The sequence below is a fragment of the Fonsecaea erecta genome (assembly GCF_001651985.1).
Source record: "Fonsecaea erecta strain CBS 125763 chromosome Unknown Scaff15, whole genome shotgun sequence".
NCBI lineage: Eukaryota > Fungi > Ascomycota > Eurotiomycetes > Chaetothyriales > Herpotrichiellaceae > Fonsecaea > Fonsecaea erecta.
In genome coordinates this window covers 473,139-487,659 of record NW_017387258.1, presented here as the reverse complement: position 1 = coordinate 487,659, position 14,521 = coordinate 473,139, and the positions used below count along the sequence as shown (strand labels likewise).

The 14,521-nt window shown below is 53.8% G+C and overlaps 2 protein-coding genes across 2 annotated transcripts; both read left to right on the top strand.

The window, feature by feature from the left end:
* Nucleotides 1-3,616: 3,616 nt before the first annotated feature.
* Nucleotides 3,617-5,107, top strand: AYL99_11707 (hypothetical protein; the record flags this gene model as incomplete). Its single annotated transcript, XM_018843212.1, has 1 exon — nucleotides 3,617-5,107. One exon carries the CDS (start codon nucleotides 3,617-3,619, stop codon nucleotides 5,105-5,107), a length of 1,491 nt encoding a protein of 496 aa, XP_018687539.1.
* An 8,547-nt stretch (nucleotides 5,108-13,654) lies between these two features.
* On the top strand, nucleotides 13,655-14,074 carry AYL99_11706 (hypothetical protein; the record flags this gene model as incomplete). The annotated part of the gene is made up of 1 exon (XM_018843211.1): nucleotides 13,655-14,074. One exon carries the CDS (start codon nucleotides 13,655-13,657, stop codon nucleotides 14,072-14,074), a length of 420 nt encoding a protein of 139 aa, XP_018687538.1.
* Nucleotides 14,075-14,521: the final 447 nt, after the last annotated feature.

The window sequence follows — 14,521 nt, the reverse complement described above, 5'->3', positions numbered from 1 at the left end:
CGAGACTCTTGTTCCCCAAGTCGCCAGGTTTGGCGGAATTGGGCAGAACCCTCCTGTTCAGTCAAAACGAAAATGGCGGCTCTGATGGGGACAAAGCGCTAGACACAACGGGAACATCACCTTCTGACACCAGTAAGTTGCAAAGCTCGAGTGAGAATATCAATACTAAACGATCTAATAAATAGTTGACACGGAATATATCATATTCACAGGGGCAGCTACGTTCGCTGTATCGATACTCTTACCTCGCCAGGTCGTTCAGGCAATCGAGTCGAGTCAGTTAAGGAGGTGGGAGAAGGGAAAAGGAATCTATGGAATAACCGATTGTGTTAGAATGGAGGTATCCCGCAAGCGACCTCAACACGGCACCATTCGTTTTCGCTTCGGGTTTCTGGAAGGTCTGAAGCTATGCCAAATCTTGTATGGCTCGCTCTAACGGCAATGCCGCCTGAGACATACCAACCAGCCTCCGACAAGATAATAGCCCGAGACGATATCGACGGCATTCGCGTTTCTCCTTCTCTAATTGTGGTAACAGCAGTGGTGGGGTCTCGTCGTGGAGTTTGGGCGTGGGATTGTTTGCGTTTGATATTGATATGCTTGCTGCTGGGCACTGAGGTCTTGTTCGTCGCCCGATGGCTAGCGCAGTGGTGATGTCCCGAAGCTGTGAGTTGTTCTTGTGAGACAGTCACGCAATAGCACGATGTAGTGCCGTTGAATCGAAAGGATTTTGACTTTACTTCACCACGGCCCCCTGTCCCTCTTGCATCCAAGCCTGTCAATCCAGCGGGATGGTGATATGCGTATTCTGAGTTACATATCCGATGAATGGCCGAGACATTGCAGCTGGCCGAGCTTGCATACAACCTGGTCTGCGTCCGAAGAAGCACAAACACACGAGGCTGTGAGCACGTTCTCCGAGTTTCGTGGTACCCATTCGATACGGGCAAAGGCGGAGCAGTGGCCACGTCCCCAGACGAAGTGATACGGAAGACACGACCCAGATACGAGCCCATTCCTCTCGCCCAATATCATCATGGTCTCGGAGATGGCCCAGACAAGTAAAGAACAGCTTCGTCGCCGAAGAGACGCCTTCACGTCATCGTCCACCTGGTTGGAACGCCGATCGTACTTATTCGTGCTCTTCCCTGCTTGTATTGTGGCTCGGGCAGTTCTTGAACTATGCCGACGTAAACAGCGACGCTGGCGACCTCTACATGTCGACCGCTCCCTTGACTAGAGCATTCTGTGTCATCAGGAGTGGGGTGGGATTGCCCATCCATTCTTGCTCCTTTAATCGAGCATATCCACGTTTCGAGGAAGGGCAGTGCCTGTAACGACACTTTTGCAGGCTCAGTTGTAGTATGGACCATGAGTCGAATGGGAAGGCCCACACATGCATGGGGATGTCGCACATGCCATAGGTCGTCGGGTCTTTGCGATATGCTTCCGTACAGTCGTGGGGTCCTCCGTCAGCGGTACAAGTGAGAAGGCGTCGGCCGTTGCGTCTCGTACATTATCCCCATTCATAACGGCGGTTCTCAGCTTGTCCTTTTCTTCCGGTATAGCTTCATGTTTCTAAAGGCGTGCATTGTCGTGTTGAGAGTTGGACCTGTGTTTAACATCGAGCCGGGCAAGAAACTGAGCGCCCTATCTGGAGACACTGAATTTCTGGAGCTAACCGTGGAAGCGCTTGAATTGGCTGACCATCTCGCCAACACTGCAGACAGGCTCAGCAAAAACCATGCCGATCACTTGGAGACTCTCAGCGTACGTCTTCGGACTCTGTGCTTCTTATACAGATTGCTTGTTGGACTATCGCGATGCGATTCTGGCGGCACAAACGTCGATCATCGGAACTGCTGTCGGTGACCCTCGGCTGCCAAAGAGACTCAGCCATCCCTCAAGTGCCCTAATTGCACTTTTCGAGACGCTTGAATTCTCCATGGATCATAGCACGGGGTGGAAGCCGTCAAGGGGGCCCGTGTATCAATATCATGCGTTCACGTCACATCGAGAAGGTCGGTGTCTGCACAAATCCAGAGTCAGTCAAGTGCGAAGTACAGAGATGAGAGTTCATTCAGTGGGTTTGAACAGCTCAACCGAGGCTTCTTTGCATCCCAGTCCTTTACGCTCTGCCACATTCCGTTGCATCTTGCCACATTCCCTCCTCGAGTCTGATCCCCTGCGAGCGAAAGGGTGTCAGGAGCATCATGTGCTGGCGGGGGAAAAAAAAAGGAAAAATTGCAGCGAGGAAGTGAATGAGGCGGGGGGGCAACTAGGTTACCATCCCTTCCCTAAGAGTGTTCGACCAATGGAACTCGTGGGAGCTAAAGGGTAATCCCTTCCGGGTCACCCAAGGGCCAATCTACGCCTGGAATGCAAGGACATTAGGGAGGCTTGAGGGGGATTTTTAGTGGCTATCCCTTGCAACGCGAATGCTTCGATGAGCCTGTGAGGCACCTGTCGATGCAACCAGCCAAGCTCAACATCCGTCCGTGCTCACTTTTGACTTCTGTCGGAATGTGGACCTCTTCTGGAATGCACACCACAAGGATTGGTGAATTCAACCGTACAAAGAATGCATGCCAATTTGCGTGGAAATTGCTCAGAGATCAGAAATAACCATGGGAGGCGGACGGGGTCGCGCCCTCCAAGGGCGGCGGGGGCTCGGGGTGTCGGAGGGGGGAGGTTTATGTATGGTGTGCACCGGTGCATCAAGCTGGACGGGAGCTGTAGGCACTCAGGTAGGCCACATACCTGCCTGGGGGGTGGCACCCGGGGCTCAGTACCCGTGGTAGCGGATTGGGGGGAGAAGCTCGATACGTGTGCTCAGTGAGTGCCTAGTGCCTAACGCCTAATGGACACCTACTGGCTACCCATTATGGCACGGGAGCCGCCTAGACATTTCCCAGAGACATGTCCTGGGCAGGGACAATTGCCACAAGCAACAAAACATCACAGGCACCCAGAACAGCGCTTAAGTGGTGTCTTTGAGGTAGGCGGTGGGGGCAGCTGGCCATCATGAATGCACCTCTCTGGTATTCTACAGGTATCTCATAGTTTTCCTCAAATGCTACACCTTCCCAAGGACCGGTCACGCGTTCGTCAAGCTGCTGAACCCAGCAAGACGAAAAGTGTAAAATAGTTGATTGAATTGACTTGATGGATGAACGCTGCCGTGGCAAAGGGGCCAGGGCACATAATCACGGGCGCTTCCGCCGGGTGCTTCGGGGCACAACTTAAGCCGACGGAGCCCCCAAGACCTTCTCCGGAGCCCGAATTCTCGACCTCCCGCCTACGATCAGGAGCAGTATGACGTAGAAGCTTCCATAAAACTTTTTTTCGTGTGTCATAAATATGACTCAACACCCAACATCACATTTCATGTCTCTACATCATCCACTTCTCGGTTTCCCACACACCATTCTGGGTCTCCCTCCTCACAGTTCCGCCTGCTGCTCACAGTACTGTATCCCAAGAGTCCTGTCTACTGCTCACAGCTCTGCATCCAGACAGCACCGTATCAAGACAGCAGCACTACATCCTTCCTGCGACCTTCAGCACAACACTACATCCTGACAGCTCTGCCAACTCCTAGCACTACAATATGACAATGCCCCCTACTCCTAAATGGAAAGGAAAGGCTCTCGTGACTCCACGACGGGGATCCGTCGATCCACCTCCCCCGATACAATTCAGTCCTAGAGTCCTTGCCCAGGTCCAAAAGGTGGACGGCGGGGAGATATTCAAAACGGAAATCCAACCTCTACTCGAGTCAGCGAGCGAGAAGAAAATAAATTTTTCACAACTTTCGACCTCTAGCCAGCAGACTTTCAAAGAGTCCGCTAAACGATATCAAAACGAAGAGATCGATAGAGATGAGCACGAAGAAAATATCCGCCCGGAGTTGAAACGGTTACTCACGAGCTACCTCGAGGCATTAGATGCCGACTGCGAGTCTGCAAGGCACCACATGCAAATACTCAACAACCTCCACCATCGTGGGGTTCTCGACCTCTCGCAGGCTGAAGTCAAGAATGAGACCGCCCGATTTGACCAAAAAATCCTAGATTTACAGCAGAATACGGTCGTTCTACGGGATGAACTTAGCACTCTCGTCGGAATATGGATAGATACGTATATACGCTTCGAGCGCCAAAGTACATCCGACTTGGCGTATATCGATTCTCTTCTAGCTCGGATGAGGACTCCATCACGAGCGAACCTGAGTCTCTTCAAGCTAAGAGACGTCAACGAACAGCACCGGTTCCGCACGACTGCTATCAAGGCGTACGGAGCCGATTGCCCTAGCAACCCCGATTTGATCTGGTGCTGCATTAGCGGCGGGTTCAAAAACGCCAGTGTTGTCGTGGCGGCGCATATTGTCCCCTACAAGATTGGGGAGGTCCAGGCCAGCTACATATTTGGCGAGCAAAGAGGCCCACCGGGGCATATTATGTCCCCAGGGAACTGCCTACTTATGGGTATCGAACTGGAAATCGCTTTTAACGATGGTCGCTTCGCTATCGTCCCCGGTCAGGGACCTTACGAGTTGAAAGTCCTTGTCCTTGGAGATCCACGCGGCGACTCTACGCTGGAGGAAATTGATGGGAAGGTACTGCAGTTTCAGACCGAGTTCCGCCCAGCAAAGCGCTATCTCTACTTCGCCTTCGTCGTTTCCCTACTCCGCATGCAGAGATGCGAAGTTCCGGGGTGGTGGCAAACTATTCTCGCCAGCCAGGATATTAAGCCCTTTACGAGCCCGGGGGAGTACCTTCGAACTAGCACCCTCTTTACGATGGCTCAACGTATCGGTAATATGGTGCCCACAGACGCGACGGAGTTTATTAACAACGGACTCCCGCATCCCCGTCCCTCTACGGAGGGCCCGAGAGATCGATTAGCTGCTGACTACGTTTCGGTGGCTTCAAGCTCGCGTCAAGAAGAAGATAATGACGACGACGACCCATTTGTTGCGAAGGGAATACGGTCTAGAGTCATGTTTGGTGCTCTCACGGTCGAGGACCATAGCGAGGATACGGGTGACGAAGAAGGAGAGGACGACGAAAGGAATGAGGGGCGCGAAGAAGGAGAGGAGGATTAAATGAATGAGGGGGCGGAGGAGAACGAGGAGGGCGACGAAGCAGGGGAAAGGGATGAAGAAGAAGGGAAGCATAAAGGGAAGCGTGATAGGAGCGATGGGAGCCTCGGAAGGCGAGGGCTATGTAGATATCAAAACTCAGCGATAGCTTTGGTGGAATCCCTTAAGTCGGCGGTCCATCCTTTATAGCTTCATGCCGCAGTGCCTTGTGCATCTTCAATCTCTGTCGCATACTCAGATCCAGCATGATTTCCTCGCTGCCTCCCGGGATCCTGTACGCGAGCGTGTCACAGCCACAGTCGCTCAATCTTCCCCTCCTTGTCTGCCTCGTGAATAGCACAGACCGCCAAACACCTGGGGCGACTCTTTGGTGCATGAACCGAACGTCGTTGTCGCTTGAGCCTTGAGCCCTACCTCTTCGTGCGGAAGAACACATATCAGTATTATTTGTCCGGAGACGGAAACGGCCATACGCGCAGAAGCAACTTTGTCGGGCGCGCCAGTTCCTTCTGACGAATCTGGTCAAAATGCTCGTCGTGCACGGTGCCCCAGGGCAGCAGCAGCAGCAACAGCAGCACGGAGCACGCAAGGAAAACCATCACGAGACGGAGCTGCGCTTGGCGTCCTTCAGACCCCCGAATGCTTGAGGAGATGTGACCTCGTCGACAAGCTGCCTGTCTGTACAAGACGTTCACGCATTCTGAGTCACGCAGCTTCCAGGGCATGGGATTTGCAGCGGCAAAGCTTCCCGAGCCTCATTATAGTACATCCAGTCAGAAACTCAGAGTGTACAGCAGGCATCGCGAAAAAGATTGTGTTGGCTGCCAGCAGCTTCAATTCTGAGAACAATGCCACGGACGACAAACCGCTGTTTCCAGTTATTGCACCTTAATCCATTATGCATTTAGCCCTGCGTCTGGAATGAATACATTGTCAATGTAAGAAGAGCTCGTTCTTTGAAAAAGCAGCGCCAATGCCGACATTGCAACCATATGACACCTCCGGCACATGTCATTTGCATCGGTTCTACTTGAAGGGTTCCCAGTGCCAACAATGCATCAGCAGCGCTTATACCGGTTTTAAACGTTCAAGCACCGTGCCACAACCATGCCACAGTACAACAACGTCACATCACTTCAGCCTGGTATTGCACTTTTCCATCAACTACCGAGAGAGATATGGAACGTGATCTACTCTCACGCACTCTTTTTCTGCTGAGGATGGGGGCCATCGCAGGCCCACCGTGTCATCCTGCTCGCGGACGCCGACAGAGTAACAATCAACGACGCATATGTGAGCGGTGTGATTAAGTTGAGTCCTCATCATGGAGGCCGCCCAAGTGCAACAAAATCGTCAAACCAAGTTCAATTGCCCAAACAGTGCGTCAGCGGCACATCTTCTCAACGGCTGCTCAACATATGCTGCTGTCACGGTTCGGCTCCTAACAACAGCGTTAACAGACAGCCGTCCAGTCAGCTCGTTCCGACGCACCGTGATGACTGCCGAGGTGCGGAGCTGCTGGTGCTGCAATGGGCTGACGGATTCCCATTCAATGTTGGCACTTCCGCGGTCCACGCTGTCCACGCTTCCAGCGCTGTCACGGTCGATACCGTTAAGGAGGACCGGCGGTCACACCACGAGATCTGCAGTTCGACGGGAGGCGGTCGATATCGTGAAGGGGAATTGCTGTCTTTATACCACGAGCTCTCCGAAGTTCGACGAAAGGGGTGACGTCGTTGAGGAGGATTGCTGCTTCACACGACGAGATCTCCGCAGTTCGACGCGAGGGGGGGAGATCGTTAAGGAGGACCGCCGCCACCGTCACACCACAGGAAGTTGTGCTGTCAGATCAGATACCCCATGAGATTGGTTGGTTCGACGAAGCAGAGGGCGTGGACAGCGCGAAGCTAAGGTGCCTCGATTTGAATGGTGGGTCATGCTGTTCAGGTGCAGAAAGTCTCAGCTGCCGGGTTTCTCGATGGTGACAGTAGAGAAGGTGAGAAAGGGTGTCATAACGTCTCGATTTGAGGATTGTCACAATATGATGGTCATATCGTCATCAGGAACGAAGAGACTCATAGAAGCTCTTCTGTAGAGACCAGATAGGTAAATATAGTCCTTCCTCTCCCATTAAAACACGAGAAGAATGCGACACGGACAAGAGATTCCATCGGCGAACATAATAACTTAGATCTTCCTGTCGCTATCGGATATCCACCTGCGATAGCTATAGCGGGCGACGTCTTTATCTTTCTGTGCAACAGACAGGAAGGTTGATGATACGGGCATTCTCCAATAGAGCTCGCCTCGAACCGGAGATATAAACACAGGTTGATTCCTGTCATATCGGATCTTGACGTGATTTGGGGTATCAAGAGGATGAGGTGGTGGAATGTAGTCGGGGGCGACCGGGAGCTGGCAACAGTTCAATGATGAGTATTTGACGTATGTATGTAGGCAGCAGAGAATGATGCTCGCTAATCCCTCTGGTCACTGAGGAGTTCGGGCCATAACCACCAATGTCTAATGACAGGCAAGCTCAAGTTGGTCCTCGAACTGGACGAGTGCAAACGGACCTTGGTTTCTGTCACGTTGGACCTTGACGTGACTTGGACCATAGCTATCAAATGTTTGATGTCAAGCAGGCTCAAGTTGATCCCAGAACGATTCTTTGCCTTTGTGCGTTCGGGGCCTGTCTAAGGTAATGCGAGTGCCGTGGACTGGCTGTAAGACGACAGGAAAGAGGCGATTGTTGCTGGAGGAGCCTTCGCTGCTATCTCGCTGTAGGACTCCAAGAGTAAGTATTGGCCACAATGGCATAGCTCGGCGGGTGACTCCAGGATCAAGTGTTAATAGAGCAGTAGTCGGGGTACTCGGGCGAGGTTGTGACGGTGCTGTTGTACGTGCACGAGAGCGTTTGCCAACAAGTTCCTTGACGACAGTTCTGACACCGGTGAGGACCTGTGTAGAGCCAAGAACCCAAGCGGTGTTCTCTGGCAGGACTCAGATCGGCATGTCGCCGGCGTGAATGAAGTGGGCTTTGATTGACAATGGTGCAACAAGCCGTCGGAATGAACGTCCGAACGTCCTCACATCCTCCTGATTGAGTAGTACCCCGCCTAGCTCCCTTCTCTCCTCCTCTTCTCGCCGCGCTCCTCTATTGCTGAATGAAGATCTTCGACTTGTTCGTGGTTTCCTCTCTAGTATTGATCTTCCACGACATCATACATCAGGCATCAGGTCAGGTCAGGGCGGCCGGAGGACGGACGGAATGAGTAATTGAGCGAGTGAATGCTTCTTTCCTTCCCGTAGTAGGCTGGCCTGGGCTGTGCCCGCCGCTGCTCTCTTGCTTGCTCGCGTGCTTCTGCTTGGGATCCCGATCCATCTTCCATCCATCCAACAACCCGAACCCAACACAGCCCAACATAGCAGAGCGGATACTTACATACTTACCCCCCTCCGCAGCCGCAGCCGAGCAGAGCAGAGCACAGCATGGGAGATGGATGGATCTGGATCTGGTCTTATCTAGTCTGACGAGACCAAAGACTAAAGATCAAGACAAGAGTCTTTCTTTCTTCTGTATCTGCATCTGCATCCGCGTCACCACCAATTTTTTGTTTGTTTGTTTGTTTGGTGCACACACGCTGGTCGGGTCGTCCTCAGGCGTGTATGTGTGTGTGTGTGTGTGTGTGTGTGTCCACATGGCAAGAAAGCAAGCAAGTGTGTGATGGATGGATGGATGTGCTCATGCTGGTAATCATCAGCTCCTTCCCCGAAGCAAGAGTATGTTTGTTTGTTTGTTCGTCTGCCCACAGCAGAATTGATCATTCATCCTCTGTCCTGCCTCCTTCGGACGGGGATCAATCAAACCAAGCATCCATTGCATCGCAGCAGCATCCGAGTTTGACGGGACGCCGCCGGGACGCCGATGGTGGTCACTCACATACTTCGTGCGTGGGGATTGCGTGGATGGTGGACGGGCGGGGGAAGGGGAGGGGAGTGAGGCAACCGCGGCCGTAGTGCAGTCTCGTCTCGGTCTTCGCGGTGGGTGGGAGGGAAGGAGGAAGAGCATCCATCCATCCATCCATCTATCCATCCGCAAGTTGTCTGTCTGTCTGTCTCTTTCTGCTCGCTCGCTCGGTGGCAGGTAGGCATCGCGTTCGTCCGTCCGTCCGCAGTCTGTCGGCGCGGCGCGCATTGGATCTGATATGATCCGATCTCATCTGATCAATCGCCCGCCGGCAGCACGGTATCGGCCGCAGCGCTCTCGTCTCGTCTCGTCTCGTCCTGCTTGCTTACTTGATGGGAGGCAGCAGGCAGGGATGATGGTGGTGGCGGTGATGACAGTGATGAGAGGCAGAGGGGACGCATGGGTGACCGGCAACGGGGAGGGGGACATAGCGCGACATCCGTTCTGTTCTGTTCTGGTGCACAGTCAGCGGGAAGGAAGAGCAGAGAAGAGAACAGATGAGAAAGAGACACACACAGAGAGAGGAAGAGATGAGGAGAGGAGAGCGGAGAAGAGAATGGGATGAATCAATAAATGAATGCCTTGGGTGGTTGAGCGGGTGTTTGGGCAGGATGCAGGATGTGGGCTGAACTAAAATATGCTGTAGGGCGGGGTATAGACCTCCCTAAGGCGACCTCTTGAGCGTGGCGATGGTTAATGGACCTGAGTGCTCTGAGTGCCCCGAGGCCCCCGAGCGCCCTGTTGATACCGATAGTTAATAGCGATGGCTAAAGGCCTTAGGTGCCCTGAGCGACCTCAGAGTGCCGAGTACTCCAGATGCTTTGGGTACCCTGAGTGCCTTAAGTGCCCTGAGTGCAATTGTCTTTCCCGTAATCCCTCCATCCATTCCATCAATTTCATGCATCTCGCCATCCAGTGGGATTTCTGAACTGCCATGCCATTTCCATGCCATTCCCATGAATCTCCCATCCAGCTCATTCATCCATCCATCCCATCCCCTTCCTTTCCTTCCCCAGTAATCAATTCCCGCTGTCGTGATAGTTAGTGATGGTCGATAATGGTTGGTGATGATGCGCTATGCTGCCCATCTATGCATGTCTGTAGGTAGTATGACACTTGTAGTGTGGCCGTTAATGTTGTTGCATGAATTCAAGTCAAGGAAAAACCAAGGGAAAATATGCAGACTGCTGGTGCTAATACTGATGTGGTGAGGCCTGATATGGAGTGGCCGCATTCCATTCCACATACACACGCACATGTCCTGCCGGATGTGAAATGAATGAATGAATGAGGTGTGACGTCCGGGGAGCATACAGCACACACCTCTCTCACCGACGCCCGTGCCGCTGCTGCTGCTGACTGGGTGAGCCTGAGCTTGAGCCTGAACCTGGTCTTGCCCCCTCCCTCATCCTCATTGAATTTTGGAACGCGAGCGAGTCAGTGAGTCCGCTCCGCTCGGCAAGAAAGGCGTCATCTGCGTCAATTGCGTCTGCTTCTCCGTCTGGCTCCTCGCTTGCGTGAGAGCGAGCGGGCGAACGAGCAAGCAACGCAGGTGCAGGTGTGAAATGAACATTCTCATGTCCTAAGATCCTCCTCCACTTCCTGCTCTTGCTTCTCTCCTCCTCCTGCTGAGTAGGAGCCAGATCGCCTCATCCCCTCGCGCTCGCTGCTCGATCGGAAGGAAGATCGATTTTGCCTTCGCCTTCGTCGTTCTTCTTCCTTCTCGTGCTGTTCCGCCAGTTTGTGATATCTCTTGCAATCCTGGCCTTTTACGGCTGACAACACGCCATCGTGGGAAGATAGCGGAGGCCGAGGTGATACACAACTCGTTCCGGACTTGAGGATCTGATGGAAGAGTAAGAAGGCGTAGAAACATGGAACGGCCGGCAGTCACGGATGGACAATCGGAGGAGGGGTAGTGGGCTCTCCGGCTTGGGCGTCCTCGTATGCCCCGTTCAGGAGAGATGGCTCTTTCACGCTCGCTATACGAGGAGCGATGAGGCGATCGAGGTCAAGTTGTCTGCTGCAGACAAAGACTTCTTTGCGCGTTGCAGTGCTGGCTAAAGGGGAAAGGGCGCAGTTGGAGCAGTTGACTCATGATATTTCCGCACTTAGTTTAACCGAGGCATACACGTAATCACATAACTCAACCCAGCAGATATTCATTCCCCAGCAGCCAGCCAGTCAACCAGCCGAGTATGGGGAGATAGACCTGGGGGATCTAGATGTCAGAGAGCCTTGGGTGGGATCGTTAGACGAAGAGTCAGAGGGTTGAACACATATCTTGATTGTATAAAGCTGTCCTTGAGACATCGACTTCTCGCACTGTTGAGGGCTTCTCCAGCAGTGCGAGAATAGAGGTCCTATTTATCTTCTCGCACTGTTGAGGGCTTCTCCAGCAGTGCGAGAATAGAGGTCCTATTTATCTCTTTCTGTGTGTGCCTCGTGGGGGCCGCCTTTCGCCCCATGGGGGCCACTCGCCCCATGGGGTGTTGTCGGCCGGGGAGCCCGGGTGACAGTGACGGCCTTCAAGGAGATTGCCGGCATAGGCACGGGAGTGCCGAGGAGCTGAGAGATAAACACATCGACGGCGTTAAGGAGAGGCTTACAACACTCGCTAAAAGGATCTCAATCCGGAATTTCGGACCAGGGAGTAAGAAGCTCCGTGCTGACGATCTGAGTCTCATCTACGACCGGGTCTTTCCCCTCTTGGCTGAACGGCAAAACCGTGCAAAAGTTCGCGAGGTGGAGAGAAGGAAGCAACAAGATTAGAGAGCTTGGCTTGGTTTTTGGTCGCAGTATTCATCTCGCAACAACGACGAGCCTGCCCGCAATACCCCCCCGCTGCAGACCACGGATTACGAGGCCTTCCGAGAGTTCCTGATCAACACGGTCGAATGGTCTGTAGCGAACGATCTGCCTCTCGCGGGACTCCTGGCATGGAGAAGCAAGGGTGCGACACCATCTGTTGTGAATCCACGTCGATCGTGGGACAAGCTGGTAGGATCTCTCCTAGGGGCGTTGCTCTTCTTGAAACTCGTCACTCGGTCATCCTGTTCTTCCTATATCCCCCGACACAAGAGCACTGCAGCGGAACCCAATTCACGAGCACAAAGCCCCCGCAAGCCATGGGGTCTGTCTCCCCATCAGAAGGCAAAGCCACCAGCACCAGCTCAACCCATGCCGACACCAACGCCAACATCCCATCATGGGCCTCTCACCACTCATCTCCCCCTCTCCCTGCCCTCAACAGCAGATCCATCTTCTAACCCTTCCCCTGCTACCCGACTCCAAGGCGTCCTCGACCGCGTGCGCGCCGCACCCGCCCGGCTGGACCGTGCATTGTGGGTACTCGTGGCCCAAGCTGGAGAAGGTGTCGAGTGCCCTGGCCACCCGGGGGGGCGAGGAAGGCAAGGATGAGGATCAGGATGCTGTGGGGAAGTTGAACGAGGTGCAGGGTTGCAAGGTACGTTATATTATGTATGCACAGTCATTGAGCACTGGGATGGATGATGGATGGAGGACATGTCCATTCATGCATTGATCGATCTCTCCCCCTACTGGTTTTTCATGCTTGACTCTCTATTTGTGTGATCTTCTCCCTGGATGTATAAAGGGAGTAGCCATTGGTGATGGTGTCCTGTCCCTTCTCCCCCCTTCTCCTGTTACCAAGATCCCTTTCTCGTTTTTCCGAGCTTATCGTCCCTCCCTCTATTCCTCCCTCTCTCCTCTCACGCCAACACAGGAAAGCAACGAAGTCGGCGCGGAAGCGAACCATCAGCCAAACATTGGCCGTCCGCGAACGTCCTGCCGGAATGGCGCCCGTTCATGAGCGCGTTCTACTGGACGTGCCTCGATGCGGGCATCGAGTCCAGCTGCCTCCATTCCGGACCGCTTCGCTGGCGACGGCGACAGCAAGTGCTGGATGGAGGCAGGTAGGGAAGAAGAAGCAGAAGACGAGGAAAGAAAGTTTCACGAATAGACGTGTTCACGGGAATCGCCATATCAATGAAGATCTCTATCGACGCTTCTCGTCCCTTCGCCGGCTGCATCCCCGAGGGCAATGCTGAATGCAGTCGAGACCGCCATCACAGGCGGCGTCATCGTCTCGGAGCTGCAACCCCAAAGAATTGGGTGAACGCCTAAGAACTGTTCGCCAACAGCTAAGTCGTTTTGACCTTCAAATTGACGACACATGGTCCACTGAGAGCTCTCGTGTGATGCCCACCCTGTGCGGCTGGCTGCTGAAACACGATGAGATCAATTCCAGGTAGATCTCGATGAGGTCTAGGAGGACGAGGAGGACAAGGAGCATCCACCTGCCCAACTCTGAGGGTAGTACGCTGGTGATTCCCCGCCAGATAGGCGCGGGAGGCACAAACTGCCACCTGATTGAGGCTCTGTCCAGGCTCAGTAAAGCTCCACCCACTCGCCCTCTAGGCGCTTTCCAGGCTTCAACCTAAGCACTAGGCAGCTAAGTCCACCCTGCTCCATCAGCCATATGGGATCGAGAAACCCCCCATCACCAGCCTCCTCCGTCACCACCGTCACCCTCAGTTCATGCAACCAGGGGATTGCAGATGGCTGGTCCTCGCTCAGGAATCTTCACCATCAATCTATCGTTCTCACATCTACTCGATGTGCCAGCACGGCCTGTCGTGTCCAACGAGGACGCAGGCACCCTTCTATTGCTTGTACAGCTCCAGCTCAGCAACGAGGCGGCACGAGAAGTAGGTATCCCGCCCGCCCGCGGCCCCAGCGGTCCTGAGTGGCCAGCTGCCCAGGTCACGACCGCTGGTCAACCCATTGAGATTTATGCGCTGCGCGCTCCCCAGACTCTTCTCACCAGCCTCTCGTTGAGGAACGGGAGGTCGAGGTGGCTGCCATCGAGGGTGTTGATGCGGGGCAGTAAAGTGCCACGCGTGGCCGTGGATCGGCGTGTACTTGAGGCAGATCCAGCAGAGGCGGCGGTTGCGCGAGAAGTAGGTCCTGAGAAGTAACCTCAGGATGCGTCGATCCGAGATGGGTTAGGTGAAGCGTTGGCTGTATGGTGCCGCAGTGTGCCATTGGGCCAGGGAAGGCCGATCGGTAAGATCAGTCTTGAAAGCAGGCTCAACCCTGCAAAGTGTTTGCTGGTCAGGCCCAGGATGATGCGTGATGGCTTGCCGAGGTGATTCATGATCTCGTGTTGAAGTTCGATCGGAAGGGTCCACAGGGTCAGCTTGGAGTGACTGCTGGCATTCTGGGCTCGGATCTGGCGCTTACGGCGAGCGCGACCGCTGAAGAGAATCTTGAACCGGTTTGTCTGTGGAGTCGAAGTAAGAGTCAGAGGCAGTAGGACAGTCCTCCCACTTTGCGACCCGGAGGTGCGCCGTCGTCATCGTTGATGGTTGCCTGCTCAACGAGCTGATTGAGACAGTTTCCATCCATATATATATATATATATA